This window comes from Macaca thibetana, chromosome 16 (assembly GCF_024542745.1).
Source record: "Macaca thibetana thibetana isolate TM-01 chromosome 16, ASM2454274v1, whole genome shotgun sequence".
NCBI lineage: Eukaryota > Metazoa > Chordata > Mammalia > Primates > Cercopithecidae > Macaca > Macaca thibetana.
This window is the reverse complement of record NC_065593.1, coordinates 5,950,939-5,977,901: the sequence shown is the minus strand read 5'-3', so window position 1 is coordinate 5,977,901 and position 26,963 is coordinate 5,950,939. Positions and strand designations below refer to the sequence as shown.

The window sequence follows — 26,963 nt, the reverse complement described above, 5'->3', positions numbered from 1 at the left end:
TGTCTCCACTCCCATCATTCTGAAATTGTGCAGTGCTCAGCATGTGCAACTGTACAAGGAATCCTGTAATAAGACATGCAGAGACCTGGAGGATGTGGGAAAAAAAAGAGTGAGGCAGTCATTACCCCTGTTTTGCTTCATAATTTGAAACATGATTTATATTTTGAGATCACTCAAGCCCCAGGATCTCTGATCGTCCTGTTTGTGCATTCTAGAAGCCAGGACTCTCCCACCACCACACACATAGGTTTCTAAAGAACGTACAGGAAAAGAAGCTCAAATATGAGATGCCCATACATCCCACCGCTTCAATTTCCTCAGGAATGAGCCCCAGAAAGCCACTGAGACACTCAGGGAAGCAGCATGGGAAGACAAGGAGATGAGCTGCCTCAGGAAGCTCATTGCAACAATGGTTGGAGTGGAGAAAAAGTGAAACCAGGCTGAGTACTCATCAGGAGGAGGAATGGATACATGAGCTCCAGCATTTCTCTGCAATCCAAAAAATCGAGGCAATTTTACATTAACAGGGAGAGACGTTAAGCGGAAAAAGCAAGTTGTAGGATATGTATAGAGATATCATTAAAAATAACTGTGTGTATTATGTGTATACATACATTAAATATATATGTGTATTTGTACTGAAAAAGAAGAGTCTGAAAGGATATATGCCAAGCCGTAAACAGTGGTTACTCCTTGGGGTAGATGTCAAAGGAGAGAAGTACATTTAGTATTTTACATTTAGTAGAGACAGAGTTTCACCATGTTGGCCAGGCTGATCTTTAATTCCTGACCTCAAGTGATCTGCCCGCCTCAGCCTCCCAAAGTGCTGGGATTACAGGTGTGAGCCAACGTGCCCAGCCTAAGGCTGCACTTTCATTATTTTGTTCAGTGTTTCTGGTGGTGATGGTGGTGGTTATGGTGATGGTCACAGTGGTGGTGGTGGTGGAGGTGATGGTAGTGATGGTGATGGCAGTGATGGTGGTGATGGTCATGGCGGTAGTGATGGGGTTGCAGGTGGAGATGGAGGTGGTGGTGGTGGTCATGGTGATGGTGGTAATGAAGGTGGAGGTGATGGTCACAGTGGTGATGGTGGAGGTGATGGTGATGGTAGTGGTATGGTGGTGATAGTCATGGCCGTAGTGAAGGGGTTGCAGGTGAAGATGATGAAGGTGGTCATCTCGATGGTGGTGGAGATGCTGTGTGTGTTCTATTTGAAAGCTGTGAGTGATTATAAGGCTTAACTTACCCCATGTTCTGGCAGTGGAACACTAAAGAGGACCAAACAAAAGCCCCCTGCTCTGTTAAATCATTCTGAAGCTCCAAATACACTGTATTTCCTGACTGAACAAGTCATGCAACAGACAATGTACTGTTGGATATTGTGGTTGTCTTTTCCATACCAGGAAAACTAAACTACATCTCATGGATGAGGCTGTTGTTGTTCTCAGGGTAATTTTGTCTATGATCAAGAAACGAGGGAGCCTATGGACAGGGCAAAGTAAGGTGCAGGAGGCCCCAGTATCTCCAGGATTAAGGAAGAACTGGTCCTGGATTCTGAGTTATGCAGATACACTGAGATCCATGTTGAAGGGTGAGCCGGCCCACATCAGGGAACAGAAATCACGTTTAGGTTGTGATTTAGGCCACCCCTCACCCCACCCCCCACCACCCCATCCAGAGTAGCCACTTCTGATAGCAATTGTAATTTACTCTGTTTAGCTTCTGATGTCCCCAATCCATCACAGCAGACATGGTTGGCTTTGGCGAACCTAGCAGAGCTGTGCTTTGGGAAGCTGCAGGGGGATCCAATAGCTACGGTGGGGAGGGGCAGAAAAGCAGTGACCTGGGATCCTGCAGCCGCTGCTTCAGGGAGGAGATGGGTGGCCGGAGGGGACCAGTGGCCATTAGGGTGGTTTTGTGGAATACACAAACATTTCTTAGCGCTTCCCAGAAAGTATGCGGGAGCTCTCCTTTGTCCTCAGGCTGGAGCTCCTACTCCTAATATCTGAATATTAAAGAATATATGCTCCCCCTAAGGTTTGACATGGTCAGGGTCACTTGTCACACTTCAAGAAAACCTGAGTTACTTGCAACAAGCATCATTTAATTTTGCAATTTAAAAAATAATGAATGAAGCTCCAAAGGTAGAGAAGAAGGGAAAGGAGGGAGGGAGGCAACAGGAAGAAAGAAAGTTGAAGAAAGGAAAGGAAGGAAAGAAGAGTAAAAGAATAAAAGACAGAGTGAGGAGTACTATGGCTATAACCAAAGAAGTTGGAAGGAGATAGAACGAGGGCAAGGTCACGGTTGAAATGCACCCCACACCTCAGTCTACAGAGAGGCCCCCGGAAACCTGACCAAGCAAGTTGGGAGCAGGGGCCATCTGCCACAGTCAAGAAATGAGAGGAAGAGCTAGCCCTTTTGCTCGGGAGAACTAGAAATGTGTGGTGGGGCCTAGCAGGCCAGGAGCCAGATGCTAAAGGCTTAGACCTGGCACCTGCCCCAGGTCTGGAGAGGACATTGATGGGGCCTTGAGGTCTCCTTCGCAGCTGCCCAGCTCAGTCCTCTAAGATAGAGAGTCAGTCAGGGAATAAGAGACCTGGAACAAACAGCGTACATATGTTTGACACTTCCTCTGTGCTGTCACTACACTGGGCTACAGAGAGAGATGCCCTGACCTAAAGCCTGTCTGAACCAGGGATCGCTCCATGGAGCTACAGAAACAAACATGGATGTAGGGGCTGAATATAACCCAAACGCAGCTTTGCAAAGTTTTAAAAACGTACCCAGCCACTCACATTCAACTTGGCCAAAAATTCTCCATGACCTCACTCCTTTTTATGAGCAGCTGTCCTGATACTAATCCTGCCTCTTTCCGTAATCCCTCTTTCATGAGACTGAGAGAACACGTCATGAGCCTAAAGCAAATACACTCACAGAGCCCTGCACTTCGTAACTCGCATCACCACTGCAATGCGATCATGCGCTTGTCTAACGCTCCACTGCTGGGACGTAAGCCTGATTGCGTCTCCTGTGTGCACGGCTGGGGCCCTGGCACCAAGCCTGGCACAGGCAGCACTGGGTGCATATTTGTTGAGCGCCTGTTGGCATGCTGCAAACATGGGAACAAGGAATAGGTTAGGTCTGGGAAATTACGTCCCTTCTGATGAAGGCTAAAGAAAAGGAAATCTACTTGGAATTCCATCAGATAGGTATGGATTGGTCATTTAAAAGAATAGAATCACTATGTTAAGTTTTTTTGAACTTGTGCCTCCTGTTCCTTCTCTCTCTCTAATATCCCATAAGGAAGGGTACATGAAAGGAACCTACTGAAGAGTTCATTCAAATCATACTCTTGGGACTAGACGAAACCATCACAGCCTTCATAGCGGAGCTGCCTACTCAGTGTTTCAAACTTTATAAAAGTCAAGTGGTTTTTCCAGCCTCTGGACATGATGAAAGACACCACCTCTTCCCAGTGCATTTTAGATTGGGTGCTAAGACTTGTTCTCACAAATCACTTGCTCAATAAATACTTGAGCACCAACTCTGTGCCAGGCCATTGCAGGGCTCTGGAAATATGACGGCAAACACAGCTGACCTCGCCCAGGTCTCGGGACCTTCAGCCTCACCACCCTACCTCTGCTGGTCCAGGGACACACAGTAAATCAGCCACATGAAGAGGGGTCTCCAGAGGGGCTGCTTCACAATGGAGGAGCCATGACTGAAGCTGGGGCCAGCAGCCACTGGACAAACTCATCTGCTCTGCTTGAGGACACGAGCAGGGTTGTCATGGGTAACACCAATGAAGAGGAGATCTGAATTTTGGGGAAGCAGCCTGCACTTGGAGTTGAGAGGCCCAAGTTCCAATCTCAAAGGGGCTCTCCTCCTTCCATAATTATGTAATCAAGTAGTGAGCATGGGCCTAAGTCTGTGGGAGCTTAGACAAGCTCCAAAATGCAAAACTATGAGCAGAGAGCTTGGCACACTGAGGGCCACCTGTCTTCCTTCCAGAAGTTAGTACTTCTGGGACTAACTTTGCTCTCCATAAAAACCCTCCCCATTGGCAGACACATAGAAACAACCCCAAGGGTCAGGTTTTTAACTTGCCTGAAATCCTGTGGCTTCTCACATCCCTTTGTCTACCAAAAATAATGGAATGCTCTGGGTGACTGACCAACTGAATCTAGAAAGGACGTGAATTGATAACCATGAGCTTTGCCGGGCCCCCAACAATAGAAGCTTCTAAGAAAGGCCATAGATGGGGGTGGAATTTCCATTGGCCCTGGAATATAGGGCCTGGGAGAAAAGACAAGGTCTCAGCACCAAGTCGAAGGTCCTTTCCATGCCATCTGCTGCCCTGAGCAGTGTGCTAGCAAGAGTGGGTACCTGTATATTCTGGCCTGCCTCATACAGAAGTCAGATCATCGTCAGGCTCAAGGCAGAGAATATGGGGTGGCTTCAAGCCCCACCTAAGGTGAGGTATTTCTTCATCTCCATCTGGCCCTGCCCAGCATGCCCCCATGTTCCCACATACATCCTCAGAGCTGGGGACAGGCCCAGCCTAGCCATGCCCTACAGATCTAGGACACTGTTGTGGGGTTTGCAAGCACCACAGTAGCTGGCTGAAGTCTCGGGGTTCCGGGTGAGGGACAGCGGGAAGGGGATGTGGAGATGTGTAGTCAAAGAAAAAGACAGAGATTTTCCTGGTTGCTTGACAAACATAAGCCCAGCCCATAGCTTCAGCCCCGGCTCTGACAACATCAGATCACAGTAAACCTCAGGTCCCTGTTTACTCCCCTTCCCCGGCTCTACCTCCCCTGGTTTCTCAGTGTGTCTACTCTTATCTGGCACTGATAATGTGTGGGCTCTGAAAATGTGCCCTTTGGTCTAAAAGTGTGGGGATTCCAAAAAGCCTCCAAGAATGAATGACTCAATGGAGGCTGAAAAGAGCCACATTGTCCAGATACGTACATTTGCTGGGACCCAGCTCGCAAAGAACTTTAACAATCTTTTCGCAACCGCTGTTCACATGGAGTGAGGCTGCAGGGCTGCCATTCCTACTCCTAGATTCTTGTCTTCCTAGATGCATCGTCAGTCCCTGGTTGGGATTCCAGCACCGAGAGCTGCGCTGCTCCACGTAACTCCTCCACTGCCTCTGAAGACCCCCTTTAGGACCCAAGGATCAAAACCCTACCTCAGGGTGCTCATCTTGTTCTCCCTGTTCTATTAAAAAAAAAAAAAAAAAAAAAGACGAAAAAAAAAAGACTAAGGGACTGATCCTACTGCTCTAGTCTCATTCCAAAGGGGTTCCTAGACTTGCTGTTGATAAAGTCGACAACTGCTCTTTGTTTAGTTCTCACTCGACCTCCTATTCCAGTCAGAGGGCTCCTAGGCCACCCCAAATATCTGTGGCTTGCCCACATCTGCACTGTGCCTTTGTTTATGAGTTACCCCCTTGAAGACTTTCCTGCAGCCTCTTTTGTTTGTTTTTGTTTGTTTGTTTGTTTGTTTCTTGACAGTTTCGCTCTTGTTGCCCAGGTTCTAGAGTGCAATGGCACTATCTTGGCTCACTACAACCTCCACCTCCCTGCTGAGTAGCTGGGATTGCAGGCGCCCACCACCACGCCTGGCTAATTTTTTCTGTATTTTAGCAGAGATGGGGTTTCACCATGTTGGCCGGGCTGGTCTCAAACTCCTCACCTCAGGTGATTCACCCATCTCGGCCTCCCAAAATACTGGAATTACAGGTGTGAGCCACCGTGCCCAGCCTCCTGCAGCGTCTTATCTGTCACGCAGACTAACATCCTTTAAGACATGCTCCCAGCCCATGGCTAGAAAGGCTGCAGAATGTGGAACTATTTGATGTCCTAACAGCTCCTGCCAACATGAAAATGACCAGCAGGCTCAGTCATGCTGCCGAGGTTAAACTTCAACTGTTTAAACGCCAACCGTGGAATCTGCAAATGGGTAAATACCATACTCTGTACAGGGAGCCAAAGAATCCGCTCGAAGCAGCTGCTCAATATGTGTCAGACCGGGCCTTAGTTACAGAGCAACACAGACGGACTAACAAAATACATATTCTGATGTTTCATGAACCTGCTACGTCAGGGAGACTAATTGAAACAGCTCTCCTGCCAAGCAGAAAATTCCATATGGAGAAGAGATAAATAAAAAGAGGCTGCGGGCTGTGGAACATCAGAGGAAAGCAGGTCCCTCTGAGAGATGTAAGTTAAATATGTTTAGTGTAATCTGAGATACCCTGGGGCCTCTCCAGCTTGGACAGACAGATGAGGTTACATTAGGAATAACCTGCATTCCACTCCATGCCCTGGCTGCTCGTGATGAAGCCTTAGCAAGGGCTCCATGTCTATTTCTGGCAGTGCCAAGGATGTCTCTTGGTTTCTCATGAACAAAGCTGGTCCTGCCAAGCACCCATGGGGTCTACCAGACCTGGCTGTTTCTTGTCCATACCCAGAGCAGTGGGACCTGCTTGTCGATGCATTGTGAAGTCAAGACCTCTCCCCACTTTGTATGTGTACCCCAGGGCTTTCAAGGATTTTTAGTGAAAGGGCAGTTTGAGAGTCTGAATCATTGATTACCACCCACATGGCACTCAAAAAGAGCTGAACCAAGGGACACATCTGAGCATCAGACATGGCAGGTCATCCTCCTCCCCCAGGATCATCCTCCTCCCCCAGTGACCAAGGCTTCATTACTGAATCCAGCTGCTTCGTCTCTGGCGGAATTCATGTAGTCATGGCTGGTTAAGTCTCAGTGTTAGCCAGACCTGCGAGTCCCAGCTCAGGCTTGAGCAGAGTTCCCCATTAAAAGGAATTAGACTCTTTTTCTTTGTTAAATTGCCTTAGGAGGTAATGCTTCTGGACCACAGTCATGGAACACAGACAATTTCTATCACAACATCAGATGTTAATGATATCCTAGGCTCATGCTTGTGTTGTTATAATAGACTGAGAATTAAATTAATTTAAACAATGATATCTATAGAAAAATTATTTTGCTGGGTGTGGTGGCTCACGCCTGTAATCCCAACACTTTGGGAGGCCAAGGCGGGCAGATCACCTGAGGTCAGGAGTTCAAGACCAGCCTGACCAACATGGGGAAACCCCATCTCCACTAAAAATATAAAAATTAGCTGGGTGTGGTGGCGGATGCCTGTAATTCCAGCTATTCAGGAGGCTGAGGCAGGAGAATTGCTTGAACCTGGGCAGTGGAGGTTGCAATGAGCAGATGTTGTGCCATTGCCCTCCTGCCTGGGCGACAGAGCGAGACTGTGTCTCAAAAAAAAAACAACAACAACAACAACAACAAAAACAAAAACAGAAAAATCATTTTAATTTATAGAGTACATACTTTTGTAAAAACTATTAAATGCTTAGAAATTTTTTAAAAAACTGTGCAATCTTCAGTAAATTACCATACTACTCTGCCCTTCAAGGTATTAAAAGAAATAACCCCAAATTCCAATAAGCTCTAACACTCATTGAGTCTCTATAATCTATACTTTCCCAAATATAACCTAGAAATGAACAACCATAAAAGAACAAAAGAGATAAAAAAAAGTACTGGAGAAATTTATCACCTGCCTCCATGTCTATAAACGTTCCATGGACACAAAATACAATCATTCAAATTCCCTGGAAACCACCTATATTTTTGCAAAAATTCATTCTGACCAACAGTTGGGAACCAAGAACAGGTCTAGAGCTCCTAATTCAGGCAGCTGTCCCAACACAAAAGCAGAGGAGCCAGAGGTGAGTTCTCCAACGCCACACCTGTGTCTGCAAACGTTTACACAAGACCCTTGAATGGAGAACACGCCTTGTAGGGCAAATTCGACTTTTCCAAATGACACTTCTATAAGTTACTACATCTCTGTGAAGGATGCTGGATTAGTATTAACTGTCTTGCAAACACACATACAGAAACTCAGGTAAGGTCAGCCTTACTCAGTAGATAAACCCCAAACACAAAACCAACTGGGTCAGCCTGTCATAACTGGATCCCTCTTGCATGTAAAGACAAAGGTTGTCTTCTTGGAGATGGAGAAGAGTTCAGCATAGCTCGCTTTGGGGCCAACTCAGAGCATGGGTGAACCAATCCTAGCTGTCCTCTGACAAATAACAGCAGGAGTCCTGCCAGGAGCTCCTCCCCCAAGCACTTGGCTCCACAAGGCAAACCGCAGAGAATTACAGGGGAAAAGGGCTCTCCATTTCTCAGTAGGGGGCACCCTGGTCCCCACTGCCACTTTGTTTGCCCTCCAAGGGAAAAACCTCTCAATACCAGGTCCAGGAGCAGCTGGATGGGATCACTCAGAACCCAACCAAGAGCTAATTTTCTCTTGGCTTCAAAATCCATCCTATGCTTGGAGATGCTGGGGCTGGGATTCTACAAACCACATTCTGGCTTCGTGCCCTGATAGGCTCTGCCCTCGGGAGCGCTAGCAGGCATCTGCAAGGATAAGGAGGAAGTAGGAAGTGGCTCCTTGTTCACTTCCTGTTTGTTTCCTGTTCACTTTCTATCAGCTTCCTGTCCCTGCCAGACAGGTTGCTAACCTTAGCAGCACTTTTTCTTCACCCGGGCAGTGGCAACTCCTCCCAGAAACGTTTCAATGCAGTTTTTGGTTTTTCCAACCCTCACAAAAGCAGCCTCAGTGGGGGTCCCCTCAGAGACACCAACAAAACAGCTCCCCAATTCAAAGGCGGGGGAACCATCCCCACAGGGGCTCTCCTCGGAGCTCAGAGATACCAGCTGCATTGAGCAGCATCCCCACTCCCCCACCTCAGAAGTCTGAGATTCAGCCCCGTGTCCCTTCTCCAAGCAACTACCTTTCAATGAGTCCAGCATCTTCCTCTTGTTCCCAAGTCTCAAGTGTGATGCCTGCTTCCTGTGGTGCTACCTCCATGCATACCTTTGTATTCCCTTCCTGCCCTTTACTGTCACCTGGTTAATCATCCTTTATATTATCTCTAATAAAATAGCTGGTGTGATTTCTATCTCCTGCCTGGACCCAGACGAATCACCCACATTTTGGTCCGAGCATCTGTGGCAGAGACTAGAGCCAGGGACTGCCCAACCCCATCAGAGAGCAGTGTGGGAGGGCACACACTCACCCACCCACCTACAGCTCACATTCTAATCTGGTTTCTCTCAACCAAGCTCTGCATGAGCAAGAGCAAGTTCAGATTTAAAGGACACCATGAAATGAGTGGTAAATGGAGCTTAATTGCTGTATGTTCTTGGGGGATGGCTGCAGGGACCCCTAGCTAAACATTTGCATGTTTCTCCTTGTTGGTCAGTAGCGAACTGTAGAGAGCATCCTCATCACAGGCTTTCGGGCAAAGATGATCTTGTTATAGTTTTCAGCTGGACAGTCTCTGGAATCCGTATGTAAGCGTGTGGGTTCTGGGATCATGGTAGGAGCCATGGCCGATACCGAATAAGCACCCCACATTGATAACGTGGATTCTGACAGCATGTCCCTGAACACAGCTTTGCCGGAAGACTTGGACGACTTTCTCCTTTTTGGCTGAATGACGCTGGAAGGTTTATTCTGCCTAGATGCCCAGGGGCTTTCTTCAAGGGCATGCATGCATTCCAGTTCTCTAGTTTTGCTTTTCTCAATGAGTCGTTTCACTGTCTGGGAGGTATAGGTGACATAGGCTGGCCAGGGGTCGTGTTTTTCAAGCAGCTTCCGGGGAAGTCCAGTGTTTTCTGTGAGTGCTACCAGCAAAGAAAGAGAAATGCAGGCCATTTAGAGGCAGTCACATGCAATAGCTCGATTCTTCACACAATGGGAAGGCCTCGGAACCAGATTTTGAAGTCCTCCCTATTTTGCACCCCTTGTATTCAGTCAGAATAAAATCCAATTCAAAGTAGGGGAACAGAATGACATCCTAGAAAGTATATCAATTAAACAATGACAGAATCGTAAGGAGCAAGAGACAGAATCAAACAGACCTGATTGATTTTAAATATTTGCATAACCTCAAATTGTTTTACCCCTAAACTTCTATTTTTTCACCAATAAAAGTGGTTAATCGAAGGCCTGACAACTAAAGAAAATAATTATTTCAAGGGCTTGGAACAGTACATCTTAGTGCTTAAAAGCATGGGTTCTGTACTTGTCTGCTTCAGATTCCTACTCTACGCTTTTCGTAGCTGTGAACCTTGAACAAGTTTCTTAACCTTGCTAAACTTCAAGTGCCTCATCTGTAAAATGGTGATTAGAACAAGACAAAGTTCATGGAAATTTCTTGTGGATTAAAGATAATTTATGTAAAGCTTTTAGCCAGTAAATGACATGTAGTAATCAGTAAATGGTACCTAAAACTTTTGGCTATGTCTCCCAGCCCAAACTATTTCATTTAATCCTAGTTACACCTTATAAGGTAGGTATTCTCCCCATTTAATAGAGGACGAAACTGAGGCTGACTAGCTTGCACGACTAACAAGTAGTGGGTTTGAACTCAAGCTTAACAAGGCTCAAAAAAACACAAAGCTTTTCACTATGGTTGCTGGCCAGAAGTTTGGGGTGTTTGCCAAGATGGGTAGGTGTTGCTAGAAATTCAGTCCATTAGTTTATCAAGCAGCCTGTTCCTTTACAGATCCAAAATCATGGGCATGTCAGTCCTTCCGATCTTTCATTTGCAACGTCACTCTATTTAGCAGAAATGATTCCATTTCTCTCCTGCAGCTGCTACCTTCCTCTGTGCTCTTATGTGGTGCATTCTTTCCCTAATTCTCTATTTCTTTGGTCAGTTCAACTGGAGTTTTGCAGGGACGGGAGTTAAAAGAGTCATCTTGACATCTCCAAACTGAATGCAGTTTAAAAAAAAAATGCTGTCAGTGGGGATAATCAAGTGAAGTGTAGGTTGTATTCCCACACTACCTCGTGCATGTCCAGGAGCTGGAGCTTGTCTGGGGACAGAGCTGTCAGTAAAGAATGTGCTGTAGAAGGATTCCATCCCCCTGTAAAAGTCATGTGTGACATTACCTCTCACTAGAAAATTCTCGGCAAGGCCTCCAAGCACAGACTGTTCACCCTTGCCTCCTCCAAGCAAATGTAAAGATCTTGTGGGATAGGGCATTTGCATGAATCTGGCAGAGTCCAAACTCAAATGCCGGGAGAAAAACGAGCAGCAACCCCCTTCCATCTCCTGAACATGCTTTGTTCTCTGCCAGCATAACAAGAGTGGCCGCCCAGTGGCCTCTTCCCACTGCAAATCCTCCAACCCTAGACAGCCCCAGGGCAGGAGCTTCCATTGGTAACGCTCCCAACCCTACCTTCTTTCTTCATCCTTCTTGCATCCATCTTCTTTTTAATATTTACTGATTTCTTAACATCACAGGTCCGGATTCCTATGGGAAAATACGCTTGTTAGCCAGAGCCTCCTCAAACTGGCCTGAGTGTAGGAAAGTGATTAGTAGCCACCCTGAGGGGGAGGTCCTAAGTCCTATATGGTCTCTGCATCAGGCTAAGGTGACTTCATGCCCTGAGAAGAGGACATGTTTTCTGTGGAGCTGGAGACAGGCCAGGTGAGCCCCGCAAAGGCCTGCAGGCATGGCAGGAAAGAGGCTGGGTAGGCTGGGGGCCGTGTGGAGGCTGGTTCACAGAGAGGAAGTGGGAAAAAAAAAGTCCCCATTTCAAAACCTTGCTATCTCCTCTACCAGATTCCGAGAGTGGTCACATTACTACAAGCGCGACATCCAACCTGCACTTCTCAGCCTGGAATCAGGGAGAGAAGGTAGCAAAGATGGGCAGCAGCCAGGAGTCAGCTACCGGGGCCCCAAGCCCAGGCTGAAACATGGAAGTCTAATGCTCTATGGGGCCATGCAGGGGGGGAAATCCAATGGAAACCGTGATGTAGCGCTTCTCAATCTTGAGGCTGCATCCACCTGGAGAGATTATGTTAAAGCCCAGATTGCTGGGCCCACCTCTAGAGTTGCTGATTTAGCAACCACTGTTTTAAACCAAAACAGGGAAAGAAAAAAAAAACTACTGGAGATTTGTAAGGTTATATTATTAACTACCTAGAGACAAGAAATGGGTCCAGGAGATCTTTTTGGTTCCTTTCCAGCTCTAAGACAAATGCACATACCTAAGAGTTCATTACATTTCTATACTCAATTTTGCCGTCTCTGCAGCGTTTAAGCACTTAAAAATGCCAGGAAGCATTTCCACTATCACCTGCAAATGCCCATTGAGAAAGAGTCTCAGATGATTCTGAACAGCTCCCAGATGATGCTGGTGCTTTTTGGTCTGGAGACCACACTTTGAGAACCATGGGTCGAAGGCAGTGCTTCTCAAATTTTAGCAAGCACTAGAATCACCTGGAGACCTTGTGCAACCACAGATATCCAGGTCCCACCTTAGAGATTCTCATTCGGTAGGTCTGTTTTGAGGACCTGAGAATTTGCATCTCTAACTAACTCCTAAATGATACTGATGTTGCTGGTCTGTGGTTCATACTCTGAGTAGCCCCGGTTTAGACTGAGTAGTGAGTGTTAAGCCTTTTTTATCAGCTCCCACATACTCATGAGGACTGACTCGTTTCTGCATGGAACACTCCTCTGAGATAAACACTTCCCAGGTTTTTCATCCCCCTTTTTCCCTAATCAAGGAACTATTGTGGAATGCTAGTGAGTGTGTCATTAAAAATAAATTCCACTATTTTTATAGAGTAAATTACTCACACATTTCAGCCTTTTTTTAATAACACATCTAACAAAGGATGGCATCCCGGAGATTCATTCATACTCCAAAAAAAAAAAAGGCATTTTTTGGTCAAACCTATTTACAGACAGATCTTACGGAGTCCCTGCTGTAGGTATCAATGACAATCTTCCACAACAGTGCAGTTCTAGAAGAATTCACAATGTCATTATTCTGAGGCTAGGGAAGAAATAATGCTCAAATAGTCATCTAACCTAGAGAAACTTTCATGTCATCATTTTTTTTTAATTGTAAGGTAAAGCATCTTAGTTTTCCTTCTAAGACCTACTATAGGGCCTCAGAATTTAAAGTCATCCATTCCAAGTCCCCCATAACACAGAGCAGAACACGCAAGTGGCCACTCAACTTGGGCCTCTCTCTACCTCTAGTGGAAATAGAACTCTTTACTTGTCTTCCATATTTTAGCATTGTCAGAAATTTCTTGGCTGGGTGCAGTGGCTCATGCCTGTAATCCCAGCACTTTGGGAGACCAAGGAGGGTGGATCACCTGAGGTCAGGAGTTCGAGATCAACCTGGCTAACATGGTGAAACCCTGTCTCTACTGAATATACAAAATTAGCCAGGCATGGTGGTGCACGCCTGTAATCCCAGCTACTCAGGAGGCTGAGGCAGAAGAATCGCTTGAACCCGGGAGGCGGAGGTTGCAGTGAGCTGGAATCACATCGTTGCACTCCAGCCTGGGCAATGGAGTGAGACTCCGTCTCCAAAAAGAAAAAAAAGAAAGCAATTTCTTCATCTTCTCATATGTAAAATAGGATGCCAGATGGTGGAAATATGTTTCAGCTGGCAGTATTTGGGAGATTTGGGAGTCATTTCTTTCATCATTGCTTCTAAGTTTCTAGTTGATGAACCTGAAGCCTGAGGAAAGCGCGGTCTTGGTCAAACATTGGTTTCCAGACTTGTGTGCATCTGTGTGACCCACCACTCTGCTCAGAGCCTCTGGCCAGGACTCACCTGACCCCTACAGCTGTGCCGTGTGACTGATAGGACAAGTCTACAAATGGTGGGTTTTTCTCATGCCTGCTGAAGCAGGGACTAGGAAACCATAGAAAGAACCAAGGGAGGGAGTGTTTGAGACTGCCTCAGAACTCATGGGAAGGACTTGTTTGTTTGAAAATAACAGGAGACAAATAGTTGACATTAAGTCTGAAGAGAAGCTGTGGGCTTTTATAATTTCCTTCAATTCCAGCACAAAGGTTCCATTTTGTGTCCCTGTAAATGAAATGCAAACCAGCAGTCTACAGACAGAAACAGCATTGACGGGAGGGGCAGGAGGCAGAGTGTTGAAGCGGCTTTCTTGTTTTTCCTACAGACACAAAGCCCATGTTCAGACCACTGGGCTTTCAGGGCCAGCTCCCCACTCCCCCTACTCAATCTCTCATCCCACCATTTTCAGAATCTAGTCTGATAGACTGGGTTTGGCCTAGATCATTCAATTACCTGGAACGTGAAACAATCCATCTTGATCACCTTCCTTAACTTCTTAGGACCCCAGTGGTCACTTACAAAATGAGGATGAGGATGAACTCCTGTCCCAGAGAGACACAGTTCTGTAAATTTTTTTTTTTTTTTTTTTTAGAGACAAGGCCTCACTCTGTCACTCTGGCTGGAGTGTAGTGGCACGATCGTAGCTCACTGCAGCCTTCAACTCCTGGGCTCAAGTAATCCTCCTGCCTTCACCTCCTGGGTAGCTGGGACTACAGGAACACACCACCATACCTGGATAATTTTTTTCTTTTTTTAAGTAGAGACAGGGGTCTCGCTATTTTGCCCAGTCTGATCTCAAGCTCCTGGGCTCAAATGATCCTCCCACCTCTGCCTCCCAAAGTGCCGGGATTATAGGTGTGAATCATAACACCTACCCCACAGTTGCTTTAAAAATATCTGGAAATTGCTTTCTTTGCCACGTCTACTGCGAGAATGAAGACTGTTCTCAGCCATCAGACTGCCAACATTCTAGAAAATGTTGACATTACCCTGAAGGGACACACAGTTATCGTGAAGGGCCCCAGAGGGACTTCAATCACATCAATGTAGAACTCAGTCTTCTTGGAAAGAAAACAAAAAAGGCTCCGGGTTGACAAATCGTGGGGTAACAGAAAGGAACTGGCTACCGTTCGGACTATTTGTACTTGTGGACAGAACATGATCAAGGGTGTTACACTGGGCTTCCGTTACAAGTTGAGGTCTGTGTATGGTCACTTCCCCATCAACGTCGTTATCCAGGAGAATGGGTCTCCTGTTGAAATCTGAAATTTCTCGGGTGAAAAACACATCCACAGGGCTTGGATGAGACCAGGTGTTGCTTGTTCAGTATCTCAAGCCCAGAAAGATGAATTAATCCTCGAAGGCAACGACATTGAGCTTGTTTCAAATTCAGCGGCTTTGATTCAGCAAGCCACAACAGTTAAAATCAAGGATATCAGGAAATTTTTGGATGGTATTTATGTCTCTGGAAAAGGAACTGTTCAGCAGGCTGATGAATAAGATCTAAGAGATGTCCAGCTACAGAAACAAGATGCTGGATGATTCCTAAGACCTATTTGTGATATTAAAAGATGCAATAAAAGACCTATTGATTTGGAAAAAAAAATGTCTGGAAATTAAAGTGCTTCTAAACCAGTGGTCCCCAAACTTTGCAGCACATTGGAATCGCTAGGGATCTTGGAAAAATACAAATGTAGGCGTCCACTCCCAACATCATGATTTGATTGGAATGGGATGCAGTACAGGCATTGGAATTAACAGATTCCCAGACAATTTCTTTGTGCAGCAAAATTTGGGAAATGCTGTTCTAGAATCTAAAACAAAATACCACTGAAGATTTATAAAATATTATTATTAACTACTTAGAAACAGAAAACGAACCAGGTGCGGTGGCTCACACCTGTAATCCCAGAACTTTAGGAGGCCAAGGTGAGTGGATCACTTGAGGCCAGGAGTTCGAGACCAGCCTGGACAGCATGGTGAAACCCTGTCTCTACTAAAAATACAAAAATTAGCCAAGCACAGGCTTGGCACCTGTAATCCTAGCTACTCGGCAGTCTGAGGCAGGATAATTGCTTGGGTCCAGGAGGAGATTGCAGTGAGCCGAGATCACCCCACTCCACTCTAGCCTGGGTGAGAGAGAGAGAGAGAACGGGTCCAGAAGGTCCTTTCAGTCCCTTTGCAGTCCTAAGACACATGCTTTCATTCAAGAATCCCTGATTACAGTCAGCAGTGCATCTCAGGAGCTTTTAAACATTTAAAACGGCCATCGAGTACTTCCACAACCACCACCTGACAATAACAAAATTGACTTAGATCAAAGAAGAAGAAGCAGTGGCTTTAAAGTCCAGAGCTAAGGAAACTGTGGTCGCCATGGGATTCTCATGCAAATCTAATGATCTCACCCTCTCTGGCCACAAGCTGCATCCTTATCTCAGGAAACCATCTTGCAAAAGGATTTTACGGGTTCCAGGCAGGATAGATGGATTAGTGCTCTGGCACAAATCGACCCCACTCAGACTTTTTGCCCCACTGATGCTGTGAAAGTAGTGCCACTTACATAGTCATGACGAGTGGATTATTATCTCAATCTAGTGTTTCCTAAACCATGTCCCACAGAATGCAAGAGTCTCTCCTCAAGATGTTAATAGGTATTACTTAAAGAAAAAGAAGGGGCCCGTGGCAAAAGCCGCCCTATAAAGCCATATAGATTGTTTAACCCAGGAGTCGCCACATCTTCTAAATTGTGCAAGATTTCAGGCCTGTCCTCAGTCAACTAAGTTAGAAAAAAAAAAAAAAATTGCCATGTTAAAAAAAATTCCTTTGGAGCAGGATTTTCAGTCTGTTGTATGTTAATTTGTTCTGTAATTCTCCAAAAGGAAGACTGAATATGCAGCATCCCCTAATCTCATTTGACCAAGGAATCACTCATTCATTCATTCATTTATTGTGTGGGGTACCTCATGGAGCTAGAAACCAGTGACACATTTGTGGCGATTGTGAAACAATGTTCTTCTCCTGCCCTTATTTTGGAATTGCAAGCCTCAGAGAACGTTATGGAGTAAGAGGATAGAATGATGAACTTGCTCGGGATATAACTGGGTCTTCAATGAATCACCTCCTCTGAAATCAGCTGCAGAGTCCCCAAAACTGTCCCTATGCAGAAGAACAAGCTCCACTAGAAACAAGACCCGTGTTCCTCTGTTCAGCCTCTTTCCTCTCTTCTCTGCTCCAATCTGCAAGGCTTCTTTTGTTTGTCTCACCTCTCACTTTTCTCCCTGAGCCATCCCTAGGTGTCTTGCCTGGCCCCAGAAGGAGAATCACATTTTCTCAAACAGGAACCTGATGCAAAGCCTCATTTCACCTCTGCATTTTATCTTCTTTAACCTTCCATCTCCTCCCTGCCCTTAGCTTTTTTCTTTTTTTTTTTTCCTACCCTCTGGCCACTCCTCATTTATTTTTGGCTAAAGAGGAAGCTGCCACTAAAGCCAGAAGTGTCTTGAAAAGCTCATCTCTGAGATCTGGAAGGATGCTCCTGGGCAAGGATCCACTTAGCAGAACGTGCGGTTTCCATGCTGATCTCCACCCGAATGGGCTGACAGGAGACCCACAGAACTGCCCATCTCACAGGATCAGCACAGGCACCGACTCCCTGAACTTTAAACTGAGAAACGCGGGGAAACAGTGAGTGCACAACTCCGGATTCTCAGTGGCGCCCCCTTCTGACTCTCTCCACTTCTTCACCCTGCCCCTATCCCATGGAAACTCACCATGGCCCCACCTCTACCAAATGGGCTCTGCGGGGTGCACACAAGAAGATGACCATTTCTTGTGCCTTTAGTGACACAGACAATGGGGAGCCTTGGGAATCCCAGAAATGTTAAGACAAAGGGGAATGGGAGTGGGGAGGGGCGAGTTGTTCTTTCGGGAAAGAAGGCATCTCCCTCTTTCTCCCTGTGCAATAATTTGCTGGACACCAGCTCTTCCTCCCTAGCGCCCCTCCCCAGAAACGAACACACACACAAAGAAGAGGATAAACAAGTCCATTACCGCACTACCTTTAAAAAGTCACGTTGCATACGGTGGGCCATTTGGTAGTGTTAGCATGTTCTTATACAGACCGTGCCTCTTTCTGGGGGGTCAACTGTCTCTAACCACATCAGGGTGGGGAGGTGGGAGTCTAATCAGAATTGCTCATCTTCTAACACAGACTTGCTATTACTGATTCATCACTTATGATGGGAAGGAGGGGGTATGTTGCTTCTTGATAATGCTTCTATACTTTATTTTCTGTATCGATTATACGTGTACATTGAGGGCATTTTATTGTCCAATGGTGAAAACAGTTCAAGTACCTATGGCCATTCAACATATATTCATTCATGCACAAATGCACACTTGCACACATTCAAAAAAACCTATCCTGAGCTCCAAACATTACTCTTCTGAGAGGCACAGGTCCCGCACTCACCCAGAACCCACTGTGGATTTTCCGCATTTGCCTCTTACTTTGGGATCTACCCTTCTCAATGTCAGGGGTCCACAATCCAGGTTTCCCATGCTGATAAATCCAGACGAATCCTTGCCATCTGTGTTATGAGAAACAAAAGCAGAGGCCTTCCAGTACATAGGACAATACATGTTCCATCAACCACTCTGCAGTCACGTACTGACTAAGCATCTCATACACCAGGCAGGCACTGAGCCTTGGTTCAAGGAGCTCACAGCCCTATGAGGAAGACAGAGTTTCCTAACTCAACCTGGGTGGGGAGGGGTGTCAAGAAGCAGATTCAAGAAGAGACAATGTTTGTGCTAAATCTCAAAGGACAAAGGAAATGATGGGCAGTGGGCATGGTTTAAATGCCAACCTCAATGTTTCCAAATCCTGAGTGAAATGCTTCCTCATTCAAGATCCATGTTCTCCTCCCAGCATGCAGATAAATAGGCAGTTTCCAAACAGTGCGTTTCCTGCATGTGAATTATAATGCTGAATTGGCTGAAGAAACACTTTACAAATTCACTGCAAGAAAGAAGCATTAGGCATTGTATACCTATCAGGTACAACCATGAATCTGAATTTTACATTTATCCAAGGAATATTCAATTATAAATATTAAACTCCCACTTTAAGATGACATTGGAAGGCCCATTGAGCATAAAACACATGTGGCCATTATCTATTGATCTATTATCTACAGATCTAGTTCCAAATTTAAAAATCGAATTTCCAGAACAAGCCAGGCAGGCATAATCAGAGGAGAGCTTTTCAGCCTTTTTCTTCCATGGACATTTTTGGGGTAGGCTCGTACACTGGCAGGCTGGACACGTAGGAAAGATATGGAGAAACAGGCTGCAAGAAATAGCCCTACAACCTCATATTCAGGAAAACAAACATGAAAGGCTTTAAGTAATTTGTGCCCAGAGACCGTCTCTCTGCCTGACGGCTCCTGAGCAGTGTGACCATTAAAATGTGTGGCCTCACAATGTGATAATCCATCAGAAAAAGGAAGTCCTGCTCCGTTGAAACAATAGGGACATTGTGAACCTGGAGAACACTTCGGGGAAACAGCCAGGCATTTCCCAGGACTGCGCTCAATCCGTGGGCCAGGCCACCCCTTTTGAAATGTTCAAAGCACTAGGAATCCAGGCCAGTGTTTGTCTTGAAGAACATGACTTGCATTTGAGATTTTACCTAGAAGAAAAGAAAGTAGCTGCCTCCTACATGATTCAGTTATTCCATCAGCCTATTGACAGCTTGTACTCAGTAGCACACGGTTCCCCAGTGCATGTCAGAATGTGAGAAAATGCGTGCATCACCCATTGCGCCCAACTCTTGAGTAATAAGCATCCCCCAAAATCTTGTCTCCCCATTCTCAGCTCCCATCACCAAGACTCTCCCCCTGCACACATACACACACCTTCATGCACTTATGCATATGCACGCACACATGTACATACACATGTTTACTTGCACATGTGTGCACATGCATGCATAGTCACACACATACACACACACACTCAGCTCTCAACGCCCCATCACTCCCCATGCTAGCCAAGCTCTCATACCTTTACCCCTTGGCACATTTTGTTCCTTTGCCCTGAATTCTCTTCCCAGTCTCCACTTCTTTTTTTTTTTTTTTTTTTTTTTTTTTTTTTTTTTGAGACGGAGCAAGATGGCTCTGTCATCCAGACTGGAGTGCAGTGGTGCCATCTCGGCTCACTGCAAGCTCTGCCTCCCAGGTTCACGACATTCTCCTGCCTCAGCCTCCCTAGTAGCTGGGACTACAGGCGCCCGCCACCACACCCAGCTAATTTTTTTGTATTTTTAGTAGAGATGCGGCTTCACCGTGTTAGCCAGGATGGTCTCGATCTCCTGACCTCATGATCCGCCCTCCTCGGCCTCCCAAAGTGCTGGGATTACAGGCGTGAGCCATCACACCTGGCCCCAGTCTCCACTTTTAAGGAACTGCACATCCTCCAAATACCCTGGACCGTAGCATGACCATGCAGAAACCACTTTCCTAACCCTTCCAGGAAGGGAATGACTCATGCGCTCTCAGAGAAAGGTGAGAGTGGCTGTATTATAAATAGTGTGCGTCACAGTTATGTTGAGAAATTGCCAGAAAGCAAAAAGGTGTGGGGCTTTACTTCGCACCTTGGGTAAACTGATGAAATTGCATTCAAAATCTGAAAAGCTGAGGATAAGAAGCTGAAATATGGAGACATACACCCTTTCTCCTCTCTCCCTTCTGCCGCAGACACCCCTGGGACTTTCTGCCAAGAGCACTTTGTCAGGTCATCATCAGGGGACGTGCTCTCTCTCCTGGGCCTTTGCAGACCTCTCAAGGAAGGGTTGTTCCGGAGCCTGGAGGCAGTCACTTTCCTTACCCACAACTGCCATCCTCAAACCATTTCTCCTCCCCTGAAGCTTGTGCCCAGGCTACATCACCACCTCACCTGCCTGGTTGCTGCCAGCTTCTGAGCACTGTCCTCTGTCCCTCAGTCCCTGACAACTTGAGCCCCAGGCACGCTGTCCTCCTCTGTGCTGTTACCCTGTCATCACCGTGTCTTCTTCGTCATCTCCTGAATGATCCGTGCAAACCTCCAGCCCAGCAGTCCTCGACCTGCTCACTTCCAATCACCAGGTCTTCCTCTCAGTCGCCACCACCCCTGCCTCTGTGATCAGCCCACTGTTCTTATCGTCCCCAATAACCACACTATGTCCAAAATCTAAGCTGCGAGCATCTCACTCTTACTCTTCCCTCCTCCATCCCTCCAGCTCACTCCCCAAGCAGTTCCCAGTCCAGCAATTTGTGGATTTCAATTCACTCACCCCACCTTCCCCTTAGTGTCCTCTTTGTGTCCCAGCTTCCTGCTTTATCTTGTTGATACCCCACAGCTCCTCCTTACAGTACCTTGCAAACACCCTTAACCCGGTATCCCTCTCCCATGTGCCGGGCAAACACATATTTGCATGGCAAAGCCTTAATACCAGTTCAGTCCACCTATGGGGCTCTTTTGGGTGCCGTCATCTCAGAAACTAAACGTGATAGGAGGAAAACGCCACCGTGCCCATTGGTCCCACGTGGAATAACAGCTAATATTTCTATGACATGTGGTATGACCAGGGCACAGGCTAAGCATCTTACCTATAGTAACTAATTAAATCCTCACAAAACCCATATGCATTAGGTACTATTGTATTAATCTCATTTCACAGGCACGGAAACTGGAGTCTGTAGGGACATTAAGCAGTCTGTCCAAGGTCACACAACGATAAAGTGACAAAAAAACAGGATTTGCCCTCAGGCAGTCTAGCTGCAGAATCCTTTTCTTTATAATTCCACACACTTGCTCCTCTATCTCCAAGTCAATCAACAGAGCTACTCCAACCAACACTTCCCCCTTCCTACTCTTTTCACTCTTCCACTCCCCAAGCAACCCTTTCTTTTTTTAATGTTATATTTATTTTAGATTCAGGGCTCCATGTGCCTGTTTGTTACATGGGTATATCGTGTCATGGTGAGCTTGGGCTCCTAGTGAACGCATCACCCACAATATTGAACATTGCACCCAACAGGTAATTGTTCAACCCTCACCCTCCTCTCATCCTCCTCCCTTTTGGAGTCCACGGTGTCTATTGTCTTCACTTTTATGTCCATGTGTACACATCGTTTACCTCTCACTCGTAAGTGACAACATGTGATATTTTATTTTCTGCTTCTGGGTTAGTTTACTTAGAATAATGGCCTCCAGCTCCATCTATATTGTTGCAAAGGACAGTTTTTCATTCTTTTTTATGGCTGCATAGTATTCCATGGCATATGTATGCCACATTTTTCTTATCCAGTCAACCATTGGTGGAGATTTAGGTTGATTCCATGACTTTGTTATTATGAACAGTGCTGGGATAAACATATGAGTGCAGGTGTCTTTTTGATAAAATGATTTCTATTCCTTTGGGTAGATTCCCAGTAGTGGGATTGCTGTGTCCAATGGTAGTTCTATGTTTAGTTCTTTAAGAAATTTTCATATTTTTTTCAATAGAAGTTAAATATTTTATATCCCCACCAAGCAACTATTTCAAACCTCCTCTTCACCTCCTTCTCCTTCCATTGTAGGTTAATGTCTTTGTCTTGCCCTGCTTTGAGAAAAATCCAAGAATCCATCAAGAACTCCCTCATCTCCCACCATCACTTGTACCAACTCTCCACCATATGCTCCACTGCACTTTGCCTTCCTTCCTGCTACAATGAATGAAGCATCCCTTTTCCTGTCAAAGAACACCTCTCCACTTGCAACCCAGGCCTCTCTCCCTCCACCTTCCAAAATGCAATGGTCATGGATAGAGTTGAGCACGCACTCTCACATTCTTGAAATGTTCTCCTACCTGGTTTCCATGATGCCACAGGAGTAGAATCCCACCATCACTCAGCAAGCTCCTTCTCAGTCTCCATTGAGGATTTCTGGGTCCCCTTCTTTTTTTTTTTACTCCACATATCCCCAAAGTGATGGGAACCAGTTTTGTGGCTTTATATCTCATCAATTTGCCAAATCTAACTAGACTGACTTCTTTCCCAAAGTCCAAATATATATATCCAACTGCCAATATACTACATCTTTATTTGCATATCTAATAAGCTCTCAAACTTTTCATGGTTTAAAAAAACTCTTGACCTTACTCCATAAAATGCTCCTTTCTGGTCTCTTCCATCTCAGAAAGAGGCATCATCATTCATCAAATTGCCCAATTCAAACATCTAACATCTCTTGCTTCTTCATTCAATATCTCCAGCCCATTATCCTCCCCAACCCCACCATGATTTAACTTCTCTATGCCACCAGCCTCCTCTAAGACGTCAACATCTATTAACTAAACTACAGAACACCTGCTACTGGTCTCCCTGCTTCCACTCTTGTTCTCCTATGATATGATTTGGCTGTGTCCCCACCTAAATCTCATCTTGAATTGTACCTCCCATAATCCCCACTGTTGTGGGAGGGACCTGGTGTGAGGTAACTAAATCATGGGGGTGGGTTTTTCCCATGCTGTTCTTGTGATAGTGAATAAGTCTTACAAGATCTGATGGTTTTATACAGGGCAGTTCCCCTGCACATGCTGTCTTGCCTGCTGCCATGTAAGACATGCTTTGCTTCTCCTTCACCTTCCGACATGATTGTGGAGACCTCCCCAGCCATGTGGAACTGTGAATCCATTAAACTTCCTTCCTTTATAAATTACCCAGTCTCGGGTATTTCTTCATAGCAGTATGAAGATGGACTAATACACCCTACAACTCCTTCTCCAAAGAGGACCCAGAGTGATTATTTTTAAACATGATCAGATTAAATCATCCCCCTGCCTAACATTGTCATGGCTCACCCTCCATTTAGAAGCCAGTGCCAGTTCCTTATATTGGCCTGCAAACCCTCTTTGATCTGGCCCCTGCCTCCCCTCCCAGCCTTAGCTAGAGCAGCTCCTCACATCACCCACTGTGCCCAGCCACACTGGCTTTGCTTCTCTTCTTTAAAAACATCAAGCTTGTTCCCACCTTAGGGTCCTTCCCTGCCTCTGCCTGGGATGCATGTGTCCCTGATCTTCACATGGGTTGTTCCTTCTTAGAAGTCAGGATTCAGCCTAAATGTCAACTCCTCAGCCTTCCCTGACTACATAACAGCACCACCAGTCACTATCACATCTCCTATGTTAATACTCTGCCTAACACTATCCCTGCCTGACATTTCTTATGATTTACTCATTTATTTTCTCTTAACCAACTAGACTATAAGCCACATGACAGCGGCAATCTCATCCATCACATTCATTGCTCTGTCCCCAGGACCGTGGGTCAAAATCATCAGATAAATGGACATTCCTGCAATTGCCATAAGTAACTTCTCCTGGAATCTCCAGGGATCACTGGAAATCCAAATATCCAGCAGCTTCACACTTGTATGGGACACAAATGAAAAACACAGACTGGCTCACTTGGCAGTAGCCACTACTGGAGAAGGTAAAATGGCAAAAGGTGGGACATTATCCTGAAAAATATGACAAACAAATAGGATTAATGGAGAGGCCTGGGTTCAAATCCTAGCACTGCTCTTTACTGCTTTTAAGTGGGCAAGTCCCTTGCCCTATCTCTCTCTGAGTCTTAAAGTTTTCCCCCATCCATAAAATGAGAATGATACATGTCCCAGTAGGTTTATTGTGAAGACTGAATGAGACATTGCAAGTGCCTATTAAGGAGCAAGAATTCAAGCACATAGACCCGTGACAGTACAGGATTCAGGCTTTGTTGAAAGAAGAAATGAAACCTTGTCTAATATGAAAAAGTTCATGGGACCTAAATGTACCAAATTCTAACTCAAGCTCTACTCCACTTTCCCTTCGAAACTCCATTTCTAGTCTCACCTGGTCCAATATGTGCTCTTACCACGGCCAGGTGTCATCACCACCAAATGCAGCGCCAGGGGTATCTTCTGTATGTTGTTAATGAATGTTAGCTGCTTTTTCAAATGCATGAAGTTGCCTGCCTCATAATGATTGTAAATTCACACACATGGTCCCTCCTCTATACGCCCTTCATATCTCCTTCCAGGACTGCTCCAGTGATACTTCTTTTGAGAGGCTGTCCCAGGCCTCCAGGTGGAATAGACAGGCCCTCCTCTCTGCTCCCAAGTATGTTATCTGAACCTTATCTATCAGGGCCGTCTATCCCATTATGTGTTATTTAGTTGGTCTCTCTCTCTCTCTCTCTCTCTCTCCCTCTCTTCTTAAATTGTGTTTTTAAGGCTCAGAGGTGAAATCCTTACATTCCAGACAACTCTTGGCCCACTGGGAGGATAGACTCTGGTCAAAACCCAAGGCCATATTCGCTTACCGTGTCCTGATATCTTGCCTTCCTCTCTTCTCCCAGCTGAAAACTGTTTCTTCAAGTCCCTGGTGCAGCTCATTTCACTGGGTTCCTGAGAAACACAGAATCAGGAAGGTTAACTGGTAAAATTGTAATATAATGTAACTAAGATGAATGATGTGGGGATAGGGAGAGAATCGACACTTAAATATATAAAAAAATGTTGCCTATAATTAAAAATTAAAATAGCAATTGTCCATTCCCCAGAAGTCACAAAAGAGGCCTCTTGAAATTGGGCAGAAACCTTTAATTATTCATTTCAAATGAGTCTTTCTAGGCACAAAGATATCCCAATAGTATACAATGAAACATAACTATCCACATAGAAAATATGTGTGGGTAACATGCCAGGAAATCCTGAAGTTCTGACAAAAGGAGTTTTTGTTGAGTCAGAAATCCAATTAAACAAAAAGGGTTTTAATGTGTCTTCTTGGCATGGTGGAGAGATGCATCAAATACTTTTAAAATCCGGGAACCGGCCCTTCATGAAGCGTGTTCTGTGGCATCCTCTCCCCAACAAAGGCCTGGCCTTTAAAAACCACCCTCGTGCAGCATTGCAGAAAAACCACCCTCTCTTTACTGTTCCAGTGAGGTTCTGCAATATTATTGTGTATGGATTTCAATATCTGAAGATGGCAATTGATAGGAGAATTCACCAAAGTTCCCAAAACAGTAAAACCGCACATTAAACGATTGTTTTGGGGAAAGTATAGCATAGAATTCAGAGCTCGAGTTCAAGGCAGGTCAGTGACTTAGCTACGTGACCAGGAACAAGGAACAAGACAGTTAAAATTCAGAAGCCTCTGTGTTCTCATCTGTAAAACAGAGGCAGTAAGAGAAACTATCCTTGGAGTGCCATGAGGATTTAATGAGATAATTCATATACAGCATTGGGCAGAGGGCGCAGGCACATGGTAAGAGCCTATTGGCTGGACTGTTATCATCATTAATATGCAGGGTGGCAATGTCTGCTGCAATGCCAAAACAATGCAGTCCAATGTTCAGGCTGGAGAAATTAGTACCAAGACACATCTTGCCAAAACTGAGTCACTGCGTTGAAGATTGGGGAAGGGACTGGAGTCATAGGAGGTCAGAAAACATGCTCAGGGGACTTTTCAACACAACTGCTGCCACAGTGGTATCCCTACATCTCACCCATCCCTCCCCAGCCACACTACTTTTCACATCCCAAGAGTCCTGTTTATACCATCTGCTCACTAAAAGGCACTCTCTAGAGTTCATCCCCCAGCCCAGATGGGTCCCAGCCATCTGGCATTGGTCCCAGGCGTTGCGTCCACTTGCAGCCACATATGTGCACATGTTAACTGAGGAAGGTTTCCAGCCAATAGACAGCAATACACACAAGTGCACATATACACACAGCCCTGAGCAGAACATCCATATAGTCACTGGCATGAGAAAGAGTCTACAAGCCACATACACATGCATGCATGAATATGTACACACACAAGCACATGCATACACACACAGGCACACACCTGTGTAACTCCCTAAGTCACCAGCCATGTCCGCTCTCCCTCACCCCAGCTTTGACATCCCTTGTCCCAGCTGTAACATCCCTTGTCCCAGCTGAGTTCTATTTCTCTTCTCAGATCGTTGCAGCCCTGGTCTAGAATGACTTAAGGAGCAAAACTGAGCCAAGAAGTCTTGCCAGATTCCTACTGGAAGTAATCTGGAGACTTAGATCTGCAAACAGCATCAAGCGGCTGTAGGGTAGAGCACAGAATTCGGAAGTAGGATAACTCACGTTAAAACCCAGCTTCACCTCATTATGTCTAATC

General features: G+C 45.6%; 1 protein-coding gene and 1 pseudogene across 3 annotated transcripts in view; one reads left to right on the top strand and one right to left on the bottom strand.

Moving 5' to 3' along the window:
• Positions 1–7,576: 7,576 nt before the first annotated feature.
• The window catches only part of CDRT4 (CMT1A duplicated region transcript 4), a 98,502-nt gene continuing 79,115 nt past the window's right edge, over positions 7,577–26,963 (bottom strand). For 2 of the 3 annotated variants that reach the window (XM_050763481.1, XM_050763482.1), the window contains 3 exons: positions 25,129–25,213; positions 11,308–11,382; positions 7,577–9,744 (listed from right to left, as the gene is read on the bottom strand). In XM_050763481.1, coding sequence (XP_050619438.1) covers positions 9,317–9,744; positions 11,308–11,382; positions 25,129–25,201 — 576 coding nt within the window. In that variant the 5' untranslated portion in view covers positions 25,202–25,213 and the 3' untranslated portion in view covers positions 7,577–9,316. Of the gene's footprint in view, positions 9,745–11,307; positions 11,383–18,612; positions 18,776–25,128; positions 25,214–26,963 lie in introns of those variants that run through there. The other variant, XM_050763483.1, reaches the window with a different exon arrangement.
• On the top strand, positions 14,544–15,546 carry LOC126938829 (60S ribosomal protein L9-like; annotated as a pseudogene).